The sequence below is a fragment of the Gorilla gorilla genome, chromosome 13 (genome assembly GCF_029281585.2).
Source record: "Gorilla gorilla gorilla isolate KB3781 chromosome 13, NHGRI_mGorGor1-v2.1_pri, whole genome shotgun sequence".
Classification (NCBI taxonomy): Eukaryota; Metazoa; Chordata; class Mammalia; order Primates; family Hominidae; genus Gorilla; species Gorilla gorilla.
The window spans coordinates 112,663,851-112,681,101 of record NC_073237.2 but is presented as its reverse complement, the minus strand read 5'-3'; the positions used below and the strand labels follow the sequence as shown (position 1 = coordinate 112,681,101).

The 17,251-nt window shown below is 42.1% G+C and overlaps 1 protein-coding gene across 1 annotated transcript in view; it reads right to left on the bottom strand.

Annotated features, from left to right (window-relative positions):
• Positions 1-17,251, bottom strand: part of PAPPA (pappalysin 1) — a 243,348-nt gene that overhangs the window by 82,361 nt on the left and 143,736 nt on the right. The window contains exon 10 of the mRNA XM_031014724.3: positions 12,127-12,320. Coding sequence (XP_030870584.1) covers positions 12,127-12,320 — 194 coding nt within the window. The remainder of the gene's footprint in view (positions 1-12,126; positions 12,321-17,251) is intronic.

The window sequence follows — 17,251 nt, the reverse complement described above, 5'->3', positions numbered from 1 at the left end:
AACAACATCATTTAATGAGTCCATTTTCTGAGTATTGTCCACACAGCAGGTCCTGTGCTGGGCACAGGAAATACCTAAAGGCATAAGATGAGGGCCAAATCGTTAGCTGCTAACCGGTCATTTGGTATGAAAAGCTGTGGACACAAGCAATGCACACTGAAAGTCAGCTTGTGCTCAAGCCTGTCTGATAATTCCAGAAGTATTCTGTACATGGAAGAGGGAGGCTGCTCATGGGCTGAGGTTGTCAGGGGAGGGATATGGAAGAGGAGCCACTTGAGCTAAACCCTGTAGGATAATTAAGCCCTAAGAAGGTCAAGGAGCAAATGATGGTGTTTCCAGGCAGGAGAAAAGGAAACCCCAAGATATATCTGGAAATTGCAAGTTGGTCCATACTGCCTGGAACGTGCCCCTTAGGCAATAGTCTGTAAAGCAAAGGTAGAGATTGTGCATGGCCTTGTCTGCTAAGACTTTTGGAGTTTATAGGCCATGGGGAACAAAATAGAGAGCTTCACAGGTGAGAAATCACTGAGACCAATATTTCTTGTGAATACGGAGAATATGCTCCAAAAGCAAAAGTCCTCCAGTGAGAATTTATGCAGACTTAAAAAATTTAAGACATTGAATTACAAAAAGATTAGTATGTCATATCTCACTCCGGGAAAGAGAAATGTCATTTTAAAAATCTCTGGAGAGACCTGGTGTGGTGGCTCACACCTGTAATCCCAGCACTTTGGGAGGCCGAGGCAGGTGGATCACGAGATCAGGAGATCGAGACTATCCTGGCCAACATGGTGAAACCCTGTCTCTACTAAAAATACAAAAATTAGTTGGATGTGGTGGTGTGTGCCTGTAGTCCCAGCTACTTGGGAGGTTGAGGCAGGACGCTTGAAAAACCTGGGAGGTGGAGGTTGCAGTGAGCCGAGATTGCACCACTATACTCCAGCCTGGCAAAAGAGCGAGACTCCATCTCAAAAAAAAAAAAAAAAAAAAAAAGAAAAAAGATTTGATGCAATGACAGAACTGAATGAATTTAGGTAGTACTTACTCTATTCCAAGCACTGTCCTAAGTACTTTAAGCGTGCTATCCCATGGAATTCTCACCATCTCCCCTTAATTATTTAATTTTACAGATGAGAGGACTAAGGCACAGAGAGGCTAATTAAGTTGCTCGAGATCTCGATGCAAGTAGCAGCCCTGGCATGTGAAGTACTCTAGACCTGCTCTGTCCAGTAGGGGAGCCCAATGCCCACATAATAGGCTATTTAAATTTAACAAATTAAAATTAAACCAATTAGTTCCTCAGTTTCATGAACCACATTCCTAGGGCTTAATATCATAGGTGGCTAGAGGCTACTGAACAGGACATTCATATGTAGAACATTTTCATCATCATGGAAGGTTCTACTGGACAGATAGTCTGGAGCCTGGCCTGTGAACACTGATACAATTTTGCTCTCTCTGAAACATAAACCCCTGACCGTAGCTCCCTGGTGCATGTCAGTTTGTCTCCTCCTTCCCGTTGCTTTAAATTGATATTCTCTTCCTGGAGCCCTTGCCACCAGTCAGTTGCACTGCAGACATGGGCATTACCCAGGTGGCATCTGCATCTCTGAAAGCAGTATCTCGCCAGTAGACCAGATCTCTCCCAAACCTGTGACTTCCCCAGGGGCCTCTCTTCCAGGAAGGAGAGAAATGTAGACATCACCGAAATGTCCCCTTCCACCACCTGCACATATGAGTCATGTTTGGAAAAGGATTCTGGGGTGGGCAGGAGCCCCAGGGACAACTTTTTTGGACTGCCCTGGCACAGGGAACCTCTCAGCAGGGACATCTCTCATGGGCCTCTCTGGGCCCATTTCTCCCTGGAAAACAAACATGTACGAATGTACCCAGGGTGCTCTGGTGCTTGGATCTGGCTGAAGAATTAATCAGGGTTTAAGAAAATCATGGTTGGAGTTCCCTTTTTTTTTTTTCTTTTTTTTTTGAGACGGAGTCTCACTCTGTCACCTAGGCTGGAGTGCAGTGGCCCAATCTCCGCTCACTACAAGCTCTGCCTCCCGGGTTCATGCCATTCTTCTGCCTCAGCCTCCCGAGTAGCTGGGACTACAGGTGCCCACCACCACGCTCAGCTAATTTTTTGTGTTTTTAGTAGAGATGAGGTTTCACCGTGTTAGCCAGAATGGTCTCCATCTCCTGACCTTGTGATCCGCCTGCCCTGGCCTCCCAAAGTGCTGGGATTACAGGCGTGAGCCACCATGCCTGGCCTGGTTGGAGTTTCTTAAGAGGAGGCAGAAGGCCCTTTCTGGTCTCATTCTACAGGTAACATACCCAGTCTAATTTATCAAAGTAAGGATGGGAAGGAATAGAGAGTGGGGAGGAATAGAGAGTAGGGACGAGGGGACTTGAAAGACAAACAAAAACAAATGAACACATTTGTGTGTACAAAAATAAAAACAAAATCTTGTGCACAGCCAAACTCTAACTCCCCTCAAAACCCCATCCTTTGGGCCTGGCTTGAGAAAGTTTACTTTCAGACTTAGAGAAATGAGTGTGTGGTTTTAGGGACAAAATTCAATACCGCCAAAGCAGCAGGCTCAGCAAGCTCAACTGGCTATTGCTTCCTAAGTGCATTACAGCCCAGGAGAGTGAACGCTGTTTACATTTTTTACATGTTTCTTGGGTACAGAACATGAAACTAAATTACACAGCAAAGACCATGCTGGCTGCATGCTGGTGACCCCACTTAAAACAAAACAATAACAAAAAAAAAAAGAAAGAAAGAAAGAAAAGAAAAGAAAATGAAAGACAAGAACAATGAAAGGTTTTAAGGGAGCCAGAACAAATGACAGGGATAAAAAAGGTTTCTGGTCCTGAAGCTAAAGAGGATGTGGAGAATGAAGTCAATGAGATAGGGGTAGGCCAGGTTTGGAAGAAAAAGGAAGACAGAGGCCAAGGAATCTTCCTAGATGGGCCATGGAAGGGGTTGGCAGGGTTTTATCTAGTCTACATGGAGAACCAGTAGATGCAGCCCCAAACCACAAAGCCTTGCTTATTCTTGGGCTTCAAGTCAAGAGTCAAGTGTCAACTGAAAAATGAAGACTCGCTATTCAAACCAGGATCTCACCGTTCCACGTGGCACCTTCCCTGATCAATCAATACGTGTTTGTTGTATGCCTACAAATGCCAAGCCCATCCCTTCATTGCTTTCCTCTCTTACACATTTTTGTTCCTTCTCCAGATTCAATTTGCTCAGGGATGATGTAGTTTAGTAGGGATGTGAACTGACAAGAATTAGATGCCTCGCAAGATGTAGCCATGTATTGTACACTTTACATATGTTAGCTCATTGGATCCTCATACCATCTCACAGAATGACAGCAGGATCATGTGAAGATGAGGACAATTGAGGCTCAGAAAACTGAAATCATTCGCCAGGCATCAGACAGCTGGTAACAAACAGTACCCAAGTCAGGTCTTTCTGGCTTTAAAGCTTATGCTTCCTCTGTGAAACAATATGGCTACACTACAATGTTTTTTAAAGCTTCCCCCAAATGCCCAAGTGGAAAGAAAAATTACTTTCTACATAACCTGTCACTTTATTCAGGTTCGCCCTTCCTCCTCAAAGGTTAACCTCTAAGGTTAATTCCATTTGTCCACATATCACAGCACTTTGCAAGCTTTGTCTTTTCTTATTGAAAGAAGCTATTTTGGTGTCTTCCTTCCTCCATGGCACATAACTTACTGCCTGAGAGCAGTGGTTGCTTTGTTCAACCTCATTTTGAAAATGATGCTTTGGACACAGAAGATTCACAAGATTCTGTTGATTTTGAATCCAAATACCAGAATCATTTTATAACGGATGGGATTGAGAGGTTCAGGGAAGTTGTTTAATCAAAACCAAGTCTTAATTAAGTGAAGTAAGACCAAGAGACTCTCAAAGTCTCTCTCTGGTTAAATTTCTATGCCCCAAATACTATTCTGTTAGGAAAAAAAAAAAAGTCCACATGTTGTTCCTAATTGGATTTTTTCCTCAGTTGCCAAAACTTCACAGGCAGACAGAAGTGTTTCTTTAAAACTTTGTCAGTTGCTACCAGAAGGAAAACTGTATTTCTAGATCAACTGTCTCATCCTTGACAAATACCTGCCATGGAGATGTTATTACTCCTATATTACAGATGAAAAACTGGGGTGGGGGCAAAGAGAACTGACTTGCTTGAAGTCTCACAGCTAGTAAGTGGTGGACTCTAGAACTGAAAATCAGGTTGAACTGATCCTAGATCTCATTTTTTATAAAGCTCCAGTCACTCAGAGTTTTTCAGTCCAAATCCTAGGGCCAGAGTGTCTAGATTTTTGTAGATTTGAACAGATATTGAAAGGGTAAATGACCAAAGGATGAGTAGAAGAGAGAGCCAGGAGCAGAATCTAGTAGAACTCTTTGCTGGGGCCCCATAAGATTCAGTAGATTTAAAGTCTCCCACAGTCCAAGGTTTCCATGAAAGTTTTGGGGGTGGTTATAGTGACCAACTCAGTGGGCTCCTTTCTGAGGCAGGCTCTGATTTTTACTTTCCTGGAGGGATTTTTTTGGTGCCCCACACCATGGGACAGGCTGAACTAGACCATGGTACTTTCTGTTCTGTCTCCTTAGATGACTTGCACACGTGCTCTTGAAAAATTATTCAGAAACCACCAGGAGAAAGCAGATCCCTTGGGTATTTGGGAAAACTGCTTGGAATTGTCTCTGAAATTTCAGCATGTTCCCTTCGCCTTTCCTCCTTCCACCACCATTGGCAAAGGCTCTCTCATTTCACTAATGAGAGGAGATGAGTGCTTTGGTGAAGGCCATAGCAGGCAGAGCAGGCAAGGAAGGGGCAGAGAGCCCCTTAGAAGTGACTTCAGCATTGGGTATAGAGGACAGGATTTCTTCCTGCCCTTTGCAAATAGCACACTCTAATTAGCATTGCAGAATTGCTTATCAATGCAGAATTTCCAACTGAGGCTGTTTTAACGCAATACCAGTATCCTGGTATAAGAAAAGAAAACAGAAGAAAGAGTACCATGGGTGGCGTGATTCATCTCCCTGAGACTCAGTTTCTTCATTTTGAGAGAGGAATATTAAGAATTCTCAGCAGGGTTGTTCTGAAATCTATGCAAAATAATACAGGGCCTGGCATGTAAGAAGTGTTCATCACTTGTCAATGTTCTTCTTTCAATGATCCAAACATGTTAGCCCCCTGCTGAAAAACTCAGAAAAACTCCCCATTGCCCTCAGGATAATGTCAAGTTCCAAGCATTGGCAGGATTTTCCTAACCATGTTTCCTAGCTCATCTCTCTTGACTTCCCCTTCATCTATTATTTACCTTTTTTTTGGATATACCCCTCGCAGCCCCCATTATGCGATTCTTTCCTCCCTCTCCTGTCCTCCAGCTTATCCTCTTAGTTGAAACTCAGCAATCACTTCTCCCTGACCTCCTCTCGGTCCGCCTCTCTGAGCACTTCCTACACTGCATCATAAGTGTACGTGGAAAGATTTCTTATCCTTGTATCCATACAATACCCTAGTGGGTATCTAGTCCCTTGCTGTGGAAACAAGGATGAAGAAGACACAGATGAATGGCTTCTCCCCTCCTGCCTCAGACTTGGCAGCCATCAGAAAATATGCACATCTGGCTGGGCGCAGTGGCTCACACCTGTAATCCCAGCACTTTGGGAGGCTGAGGAAGACGGATCACTTAAGGTTAGAAGTTTGAGACCAGCCTGACCAACATGGTGAAACCCCAACTCTACTAAAAATACAAAAACTAGCTGGGCGTAGTGGCATAGGCTTGTAATCCCAGCTACTTGGGAGGCTGAGGCAGGAGGACCACTTGAACCTGGGAGGTGGAGGCTGCAGTGAGCCGAGATTGTGCCACCGCACTTCAGCCTGGAGGACAGAGTGAGACTTTGCCAAAAAAAAAAAAAAAAGAAAAAAAGAAAGAAAATACGCACATTTTACAATTTGCTTTCACTGACATTTTAAGGTTTCCTATGTATAGCACATAGCTTGTGACAAAACTGTAAATTAAGCAAAGTTTCTTCTTCCTATTTGTGCATTTATTATTTTTTTCTCCCCATATCCCTACTATAATTAGGCAGACATTCCAAAATTTAAAAAATAATTTTTACATGCAAGGGTTGGCAATTTACAACACTTATGTGTCTCTCTTATTTCCATACACACATTTTAGAAAACTCTCTGGAAAGGGCAATGGGTGAAAGAATGGGGGCCAAAAGATGGAGATCTAAGCAGCAGGCAAAAATTGTAGGGCAGTATTTTGGGTATTAGAGAGAGGGAATGCCCACTTTCCCGGTGTTCCTTAAATGCATACCACATATTAAAAGATGCAAAAGACACTAGCTCTTCTAGCTTGTTCTCATGTGTCGGTCATTGGAGCAGGCTTGAGCTGCCTGGTCCTGTAGCTGTATTTCTATTATGAACACAGTGGCCTGCATCTTGGTTCTGCCCCTTATAGAGATGAGCCCTGAAGCAAGTTACTCTGCTCTCTGAGCCTTTGTGTCCCAATCTGTAAAGTGAAAACAGTGATTCCTATTTTTGTAGTAGCTTTAGTAGGATTCATGAAATTCGGTGGAAAGCCTGGAAGAAGCTGATAAATGCTATTTTTATAATTTGTCCAGGATCTTCTGAAAGTGGGCAAAGGACTTTTCTATCTTACACACTGGCTCTCATCCCTACTGGCTGAGTAAGCTGATAGCAGTGTGGTTTCTTCCTCGGGGAAACTCCCTCTAGATCTTACACTCTCACTCTTGGGTCTTTGGCTACTATTTCTGGTTGAAAACACCCTTCTGATGACATGGTAAGCTTTATGAAGGCAGAAAAAGAACCAGTACTTCTTTGAAGCTTCTCAAAGTGCCTGCTGCAGTTCTGAGGATGCAGCAAATGTTTGCTGACGCAACTATGTTTAATTCAACAAAATGTTGACTGAGCTTCTGTTCTGTGTGGGTCCCTAGAGCCAGCTTTGGGGGGAGTGCAAAGAAGGAAACCTGACATGAACAAGACAGAGAATTGACATTTGAACTACCCATCAAGTTAACAAACCCAGCACAGAGTGTTTTCTCTGCATCCTTCATTTCTACCAGGTAGATATCATTCATCTTAATTTCTACCAGGTAGATGTTATCATTCTCATTTTCTACAGGACACTAAGATTCCCAGAAGAGTAATTTACTCAAGGTTTCCATGTCAGAATGGAATTTAAGAGAGCAGAGCCAGATCTGCATGATTTCTACTTCACCTCATTAACGGCCATGCTCTCTCTCTCTCTTTCTCACATTCCTCAGTGCAGGACTCAAATATATTTCTGTTCAATCAAGTGAATAAATAAATTAATGTATAAATTGTTATATTACAAGGTATAGTATGGTTTGTATTTTATTTTATTTTTATCTTTCTTGAGATGGATTTTCCCTCTCATCACCAAGGCTGGAATGCAATGGCACCGTCTCGGCTCACTGCAACCGCTTGAACCGGGTTCAAGCGATTCTCCTGCCTCAGCTTCCCAAGTAGCTGGGATTACAGGTGCCTGCCACCAAAACCGACTAAATTTTGTATTTTTAGTAGAGACGGGGTTTCACCATGTTGGTCAGGCTGGCCTCAAACTCCTGACCTCAGGTGATCCGCCCGCCTCAGCCTCCCAAAGCGCTGGAATTGCAAGCGTAAGCCACCGTGCCCGGCCTGGTTTGTATTCTAGTAGAGGCATGAAGTATTATGGATGGGCCAAGGAATGATAATAGCAACTCAAAATGAAGTGGCCAAGGACTAATATACCCAATTGTGGGTTAATGGGACATAAAGTCAGAGAATCAATTACAAAGAAAAGAGGCATACCTAGGTCTCACCTGCCTTCTAGTGCAGGAATCTTCTGTTCAGTCAGCTGTCCAGCCTGAATGCCTTATGTTGGGGAACTTCTTATATCACAAGGCACTCCATCTCACTGTGGATAGTTCTCATTCTTTGAAAAGTTTTCTTTACTTTGGCCCTCAAACTACTCCCCTCGAAATGCTTAGTCTAAGTTTTACCCTCAAAGGATTAATGAAATAAATTGGTTGGTTGACTGAAGGTCTGTAATCCCTTAGGAGAGCACTGTAAATTCCAGATAGTCTTAGTATTTCCATTTCCTCCTCAGGCCACTGCAAAGGAGGGAGGTGCCTGTTTGGATAGGAGGAAACAGACTTTGGTAGAAATGCTGGGGGTCGGGGTAAAAGGAAGGAATATCAACATCTCATTTTGGCATCCTTTTGTGTAAAGCATTAGAGAAATGTGAAACATGGAGACCAAATAAGAACAATACAAGATCTTTGCAAACACTTAAACAAAACCAGGTTCTGAGGTTCCCAGAAGAGAGATAACTTGATTTTTTCGGTTAATTTCCATTTTTTTCTGTCTCAGGAACTTCTTGATTCCAGCTGGGCCAGGAAGGTGCATGGCCAAAATATCCAAAGAATGTCTCTTATTATAGGATGTTCAACCCAATTTGCACAACCAGGAAGTTTTGATACTTCTGATAAGATTTGGATACGAGACTCAATGTTCAGGGCTAGCTTTGCCCTAACCAAATTTGGGAATCATGTATGAAAAGAATGAACGAGAAACACTGGAAACCATTAGATATGGCAGGCTTTTACAACATCAAAACTGAAGTTTTAATCAATATTCTCAAGCCATATAGCACAATGCATGTTGTTTCTTTGCAGTAGTCATAGAGATCCTGCAGACTTATTGTGATAAGAATTTGCCTTTGATAGAATTCTCACTCCTAACTCTTGTACAGTGACTAGGTCAGAGGCTGGGTATTTCAGTTCTTTGGTTTCTTCCACAGGCTCTAGCACAGAACTAGGCACATAACTCCAATAAACACCTTCACGTTTATCATTTTTATTGCATCAGGGAAAGACAGAAAGTGGGACCAAACTGAATTGTAAAGAGGAAATGGGAATGACTAGGTTATTTCATCATTCCCTAAGTTAATGGAGTGTCCTAGGGAACTCCAGGGCATCACGGAACATGGCCACCTTGTCAGGGAATGGGAACAGCCTGAATTTGAAGGTATGGGCAGTGACTATAAGTTTGTTCAAGGAGAACTGAAGTACCTCATGACGTCTGCAGAGTGACACTCAATGCTGAGATCTATCCATCTAGGAGTCTTTCTGCCTGTTTTGCAGTGAAGTTTTCCAGGAATCCAGCCACTTCCAACTTTTGAATGTGACCTCATGTTCCCAAGGACCCACTGTCATTCATCTTCCATGAGATTCTTCTAATCCTAGATTCTTCCCTTATGGACCATGTAACTTATAGTGAAGCCACTGTGTTCCTCAGTTTCTCCAAGGTAGACAACAATTCCTACCCTGAAGAATGACAAGGGGATTGGCTGTAATGTGCATACATGTGTCCAGTGCCTGGTGGACCTTGATAACTACTATTTCTTTCCTGCTATTCTCTTCTATCTGCTTTGGTACTCCCATGCTCCTACAGGGCCTTTTCGTGTGTAAATTTGTGTATGTATGTGTGTGTGTGTGTGAGAGAGAGAGAGAAGAGGGAAAGTATGAGCATCTGGGGGGAAAGTGAGAAGCACATGATACAATTCCCATCTTCTTCCTAAGCCCAACTTCTAAGAGCCTCCCAGCTCCTCTTCTCAAGCTATCAACATCTTCACTGGAAGCCCTGACAGGGTGAAAATTAACTACCAATCTCTTCTAATCACTGTACAAGGTAATGAAGAGCACAATTATACTTCTTCCTTATTCTCTGTTGTTGGAAGGAAGGTACGTTTACACTTCAGGAATAGCCTTTACCTCTAATTATGCAGGCTCCGTGTGTGTGTGCGTGTGTGTGTGTGTGTGTGACTGTGTGCCCATGTACTTGTGTATGCGTGTGCCTGTGCCTATGTGTGTGTGACTGTGTGCCCATGTACTTGTGTATGCGTGTGCGTGTGCCTCTGTGTGTGGTGGTGGTAGGGTGTGTGTGTGTGTGTGTTTGTGAATGACTTCTAGGTACTTGCTTTCAGATGAGGAATTCAGGAGACTTTTGTTCTGCTGCCTTCTTCCTGGCCCTGCACCCAGCCTGCACACATATTCCCTCCCCTGACCCTGTATTCTCCAGTGAGCTGATCTCATTATGGCAAATTTAGTTACAGCTGAAATCTCCTTGTAACAAAGATTATGTCCAAGCCCAGAGTAATGGAACCTAGTCGATTTCATTAAAATAAAATTGGTTACAATGAATAATTCAATAGGATGATTTTGTTTCCTCATCTCCTCTTTGTAGATCGAAGAGCTAGTATTTATAATGATTTTTTAAATTGGATTTTTGTTTAGGAAGAGATAATCACCAGTAATTCCTGACAGCCCCCCTTACAAGATTGGAATAATTGCCCCATGAAGCTTCTTTTCAAATGCTAAGACTGGAAAATTCTTTCTCTCCTTTTCTCACATTAGTCGCGATAACATTTGGGTGATTTTTAATCACAGCTGCTACCTCAACTCTTGCTCATGGGAGGTTCTGAGTGTGTTAATAATTCTCTTGTTTGAAGGTTGTTTTTAAAACATTTCTAAGAACTGGATGCTAGTGTTGAATTTGGATTCCTGGTTCTCTTGCTGGCCCCAGCACTGTTGTTTCTGAAGCAGGACATTCTATGTGATAGAGAGACAATGCGTGAGTGTTTTCTGTCAGTGTCGTTCATTTGCATATGGCAATGGGATGTATGTGTGTGTATGCGTGTGTATCTACAGTCAATTAAACACACATTTGCTGGGCACCTATCTAGCCTTTGCTTGAACATGAGAGGACAAAGATGAATAAACTGAAACTTGTTCTCAAAGAACCAGCAGCCTAATGGGGGAGCCAGACAGACAAACAGATACTTCACAGTTCAGTATGATAAATGCAACCACACAGATGATTCCACCAAGTACAGACATGGCACAGGGGGAGGATGAACCCTACCCATTCATCTGTCTGTGCATTCATTCATTCATTCAGTAGGCTGGCACTATACATTGTTAAGCATCAGGAAATGCCATGTTACCATTTGTTTCCACTCTCCTGAGGGCATTCAAAAATAAATGCAAATGAATAAAGGCTTTAGTGATATAAACATAAACAAAAAGTGAATGAAGAAATAATCAAATACAGGCAACAACTAAAAATGAGGTAGTCCTATTCTGTACCTCACCCAGTGATTCTTCACTGGACCCCAGAGGAAGGTCATATCTTTCTTTCATCTAGAAGCCAGGCCTACCCCACTAAACCTAAATCAAGAAAGCAATATTGGAAAGGAATGCCTGGGAATAGCAGCTCATCTGCAAGGCCAGGAGGCAGGCTGGTCTCTGAAAGGCCACTAGGCCAGGCAGCCAGAAGCACTGAGTCGTGTCTCTGGGAAATTTGAGTCTCGGGGAAGGCAGGTGCTTCCTTGGTAGGATAATTGGAAAGGGTACTCTCGGGACAGCATGGCCATCTCTAGAATCATACAAGCACTAGTGGCCCCAAAACTCTCACTCCCTGGACTAAGCTGTCAGTCCCTTGGGGAAGAACTGTGGCACATAAATAGTGCATTAGGGGACTGAGGCATGAGCCACAGCTTCTTAGAATTGGGAAGGCCCTTGGAGATCAACAAGCTCAACTACTCTTTATTTTAAGGATGAGTCGAAAAATAGGGCCCAGAGAGGTGGGAGAACTAGTCTAAGGCCACATAGCAAATTACTGTAGAATTACTGTTAATTCAAGTAGTACAAAGCTTGGCACACCCTAAAAAGTGGGACTTCCAATATAAATTCATTCTTACTTCATTGAAATACATGATATATGCAAAATAGAGTTCTTTCTCCAAATATTAGTTATTACAGGCAAGGAAATAGGAGGACAGTCATTACCCTATCATACAATGTTCCCTGCCCTAACAATTCCAGATCTAATCTTTTACAAATGGTATTCATGAAGCCCTAACAGTACATTTAATAAAGATATGCTCAAGTGGCCATAGCCAATGACACTGCCTTAGAGGTGAGTAGCCTTGTGGGGCGTAGCGGAGACTTTGAATGTCTGCAGGAAATGCCACACATGGTTAGGATCTTACCTGGGATGCTGCTGGCTGTCCAATGATGACCCAGCCTGGGCATTGCTGGTCTTGATGAGACACTGAAGCATTGGATGCCCACTGATCCAGGAATCCCTGGGGCGTGTAGACACCACAGTCCTTAATGCTGGTTTTTTGTTCAAACTCCTCACATACCCCATCACCATCATGGAAATAGCACCGGCTGGGTTCATCTGCAAAAGATTGACATAGAAAGGGAGAGAATAAATAAATATTTGTTCTTTGGCCTCAGCAATCATCAGCAGCTGCAGAGTCAGACCACCAAAACCATTGGTACTGTCAAGCCCATCACATTAGTCACGATGGACTATTACTCAGTCTTGAAAAAAAAGAAGGAAATTCTGTCATCTGCAACAACATGGATGAACCATGTTCAAGGAGACAACCATGTTATAGGAAACGTGGAGGCCACCATGTTAAGGGAAATAATCCAGTCACAGAAAGACAAATACTACATGATTCGACTTATAGATGGCATGTAAAGTAGGGAAGCTCATAGAAGTAGAAAGTAAAATGGTGGTTTCCAGGATCTTGGGGGAGGAGGAAATGGAGAGTTGCTTTTCAGTGAGTATGTGGTTTCAATTGTGCAACATGAAAAAGTTATAGGAATCTGCTGTAAAATAGTGTGCTTATAGTTAACAATATTGTACTTTACATTTAAAATATGTAAAGAAGGTAGACCTTGTGTTGTGTGTCTATGCTATAATAAAAAGTTCACAAACACTTTCACCTTCATTATTCGAAATATTCCTCATAAAAACTTCATGTGGAAGATATTATTCTTCCAGAAGAGGAAACTGAGATTCCATACATCTTTAATAGCTTGCCCAAGATCACACAGTGTGTTAATACCTGATCTGGGTCTCCAACTCAGGCATTCACTTTCCAAGTTCTGAGTGCATTATTTGACACAAAAGAATTTCACAGAGGCAAACTGGGGGTTGTTTAACTCCAAAGAGGATTTCAGTTTTGCTTTAAAACATGAACTGATTTACAAGGGACACTGGCTTCAATTCCAGCTCTGAAACCAAATTGCTCTGTTAATTTGAACAAGTCTCCTCGCCACACTGGGCTCAACCATCAGAGCAGAGAAAGAGGTTATGCTATTGAGACACCAAGAACCCTTCCTGTCTAATGCTATAGGCTTCTAAGGGCTTGTCGGATACCCTAGGAGTTTTAGTTAAAGACCAAGTGAATTCTCAAGCTCCCATGTCATCTAAACCACAGCAAGTGCTTCTGTTTGGAATGATTTAAAGCTGCAGCCGGCTGCAATGATTCTCACTTAGCTGCAAGGACAAGGATAACAGAAGCACAAAGCTAGCAGTAGGATGCCTTCTAAGTAGGTATGACCTATGCATGTTTCTTGATATTTCAACACAGAACAATACAAGGAAAAACCTCAATGTGGCCAACCAAAAGAGATCACCTTGTCCACCTTTTTACTAATTCTAGCATCAGCTCTTCTGTGCTATTTTCCCAACTTTTCTAGGCAAAGCTAAATACCACCTCCTGTGTGGGTGCCTATTTTATAAAGATTTCTATCTTAACACTTATCACACTGTGCTGCTATTAAGTCTACATGTTGCAGGACTTTTGAAAGATTCTGAGCTCCTTGAAATATAGTTGCTAGCCAGTGTCTTAGGGTTACTATATAATTTATCATCCAAACCAGAGCACTTTGAAAATGATAGTGGTGCTATTAAAAATTATGTCCAGACAAAAGGAACATATCCTGGGAAAATCTGAATTTCTCAGGCAAATCAGGATATATGGTCACCCTAAGGCTTCTGCTTGATTTAGAACATTCTTCCACAAAATAATAGAGTGGAGCTCTGGAGAGGGCACTGAATTTAGGGCCAAAGACAAGGGTTTGGTTTCTGTCCCTTACATTAGCTATGTATCTTTGCACAACTGGCTTCACTTACTTCTTGGCCTCTTCCCCCTGTCCCCAATCTGTAATGTAGAAATTATAGTCCCAACCAGGATAACCTCTCAGGATAACCATAGAACTCTAATAGGAAATGAACATAAATGTGCTTTGTACATCCTAGAATAATCATCGAGAGAAAAAAAAATACTCTTCTTTTAATGGGTCGATTTGCTTCTAAGTGGAGGAATTAAATCAGCTTGTGAAATCAGTGCTCACTTGAAACACATTCAAGCAACTTTCCCCTAGCTAGAAAGAGCCCCTGCCAAGGAGAAACAAGACAGATTTCTATGATGCTAAGTATCTGAAGAGTCATGGATTCAGGGGCAGCAGAATGCTGAACTTCTTCCAAGCTGCAAAATCCCTTGTTTATTTCTGCCAACAGTTTACCCAGTGAAATACTATCAAAAGAGCCAAAATAGGGCCGGGCACAGTGGCTCATGCCTGTAATCCCAGCACTTTGGGGAGACCCAAGGCAGGCAGATTGCTTGAGCAATCAGATGAGCCTGAGCAACATGATGAGACCCTGTCTCTCCAAAACATACAAAAGTTAGCTGGGCACAGTGGTGCACATCTGTAGTCCCAGCTACTCAGGAGGCTGAGGTGGGAGGATTTATTGAGCCCAGTAGGTCAGAGCTGCAGTGAGTAGTGATCACACCACTGCACTCCAGCCTGGGTGACAGAGCAAGACCCTGTCTGATAAAAACAAAACAAAACAAAACAAAACAAAACAAAAGAAAAACAGAAAGAGAAAAATAAAGAAAGAATGAGCAAAAGAAAACAGAATAAATCAATTCATTATAAGTGACCATGGCAGTTCAACATAGAAAGAATACAGGCTCAGTACTTCTCAGCAGCTCCAACCTCTTGTGAATGTGGCCACTCTACATATTGTATAACCTAGGCCCAATCCAAGAGTGACCAGCCATAAATCCAGAGTTTACTCTTCAGAAACCCAATACAGAGAACTGAAAAGAGCAAGGGTTTTGACATCAGGCAGAAGTAGGTACAAATCTGAATTCTGCTTCCTATAAGCACTACAAAGAGGACATAAATAAAATAACCTAACCTCTCTGAACTTCATTTTCCTCATCTGAAAAAAAAAAATGAGGTAATGATATTTACCCAGCGTTGTTGCAGTGATTTCAGATGATTTTGGGTATAATGCTGGCCCTGCATCCATTTTATCTAATGGAAAACTGTGAGCTCGAGGAAGAAGCCATCTGCTTCCAGGTCACAGAGACAGGTGGTAGCAGAGCAAGAAGTAGAAGACTGGCCTTTTTACACCTAGCAGAGAAATCTTCCCCCTACATGCCATAGCTACAAAATGACGAAAACAACCTCTTGGAAATAAGATCACAGGGGTGCCTAATTCTTGGTATCGCTTTCTTCTCCTCCAATATAAAGAAGGGTAAGATCTAGTCTCTAAAATGACTTAATTTCCTTAGCAAAAAACCTCTTGGAATGACAGAAATTGGGGTTAGATTTTAGTTCTTCTAAAGGCTAATTTCTTCCTGATTATGTTAAAGACCACAATAAATTTGTCTGCTAGGAATCAGCAGTACCTGAGAATGGAGGAAAGGTAGAAATAGACACAGGTAGGTAAACAGGTATGCAGGCAGGTCGATAAGTAATAGATGATATATAGATAGGTAGAGGAAGAGTTAAAAGACATAAAAAAAAGATGGAGTTAAAAAGAAAACAAGGGAGAGAGAGAGAGAGAGAAGATGCAGTTTCTTCTCCAAGATTCTGCTGACAAAGCTATTGTGAGTCTCTTTTTAAAATAACATCCTTGGACACAGCTATTCAGTTTCTGTTGCTACTAGTGTCCCGAAGGCCCTTCAGCTACATCTGCCAGCCCGTGTCTGGGGAATTCTCTCTCCCTCTCTACTCCCTCCGCCCCAAGCACAGAAGAGAACAGAGTGAGGAATGGAATATAAATGTGCGGCCGGAAAAAACAAAGACAGCAACAACAAAACAGTAAAACAAACTGGTCTTGTTTTCATTACATCAATTTACTTGGTGCTCCTTAAATACTTTCTGCTAGATGCTGAGCAGGTTGTAGTGAAAAGAGTCTGAAGTCAATACCAAGGTCAAATAACTTCCGTGTAGTAGCTAGGTGGCATTGATAATAATACAGTAAATTTCACTGTGAGGGGTACTAAGAAAATTATACATGACATACACATTCATGTGCACACATACACACTTTTATACACATACACATCCTGAAAACATAATACACTTTCAATAAATATTTGTTGAACGAATGAATGACCAAAATCTGGCATCCCCGATGTATATACTCTCAACCAAATACAGTTTAAACTCTGTACCCTTAGACTATTTTCTTTAGACTATGTCTTAGGGAGAAGGAAATGGAGCTGTAAGCCAGGTGGTGACTAGCTGATAGTGGGATTGCACTGGGCATTCTGATTTCTCCATCCCACGCCATCTTCCCCTCATATCAGGGAATTCCTCACTTCAGATTCATTCCCTTTCATGTGGTGACACATTTAGAAATCTGCTCTATCCAGCTAGGAGACTTGACGTGGGTAGGTGCCATTAGCAAAGTCTGTCTTCCCCAGTTGAGATTTCATATGCCAGAAACTTTCTTTTCATTTTGGAAGAAATGAGTTCAGCTTCAAGAGCCTGAGGCAGATGGACTTGGTGTAAGTGGACAGACATAGTTGATACTGCCACCAGCTGACTTATTTTCATTTATCTGGAGCATCAAGGTGAAATGCCATGTCCCTGAGTTCCTGAGGCACATCTGCAGGACACTACTTAAGATGCACAGAGAACGTTATTCCCATTTGAAAGCTTGGACAACCAAATCTTAGGAAAATGATATTAGTTTACCTTGAAGCAAAGGCTCAGGTTAGAGCTATTGTTAAGAGTTCTTATCCTTGAAGTCAGAAATCCTGAATTCAAGCTCTTGATCTATCTCTGATTATTGGTTAATCTTGGACATGGTATTTCACCTCCCTATGCCTCAGTTTCCCCATATATAAAATGAAAACAAAATTACATTTTAGACTTTCTCAACAAGGTTCTGAGGATGATCAAATAGCATAACAGACTGAGATGGGAAAATAATACTGGTCTTAAAGACACAGGGTCTATTCTTAACAATGATGATAATGAGGTTGGAGTTGGAGAAGAAGTCTTCTTAAT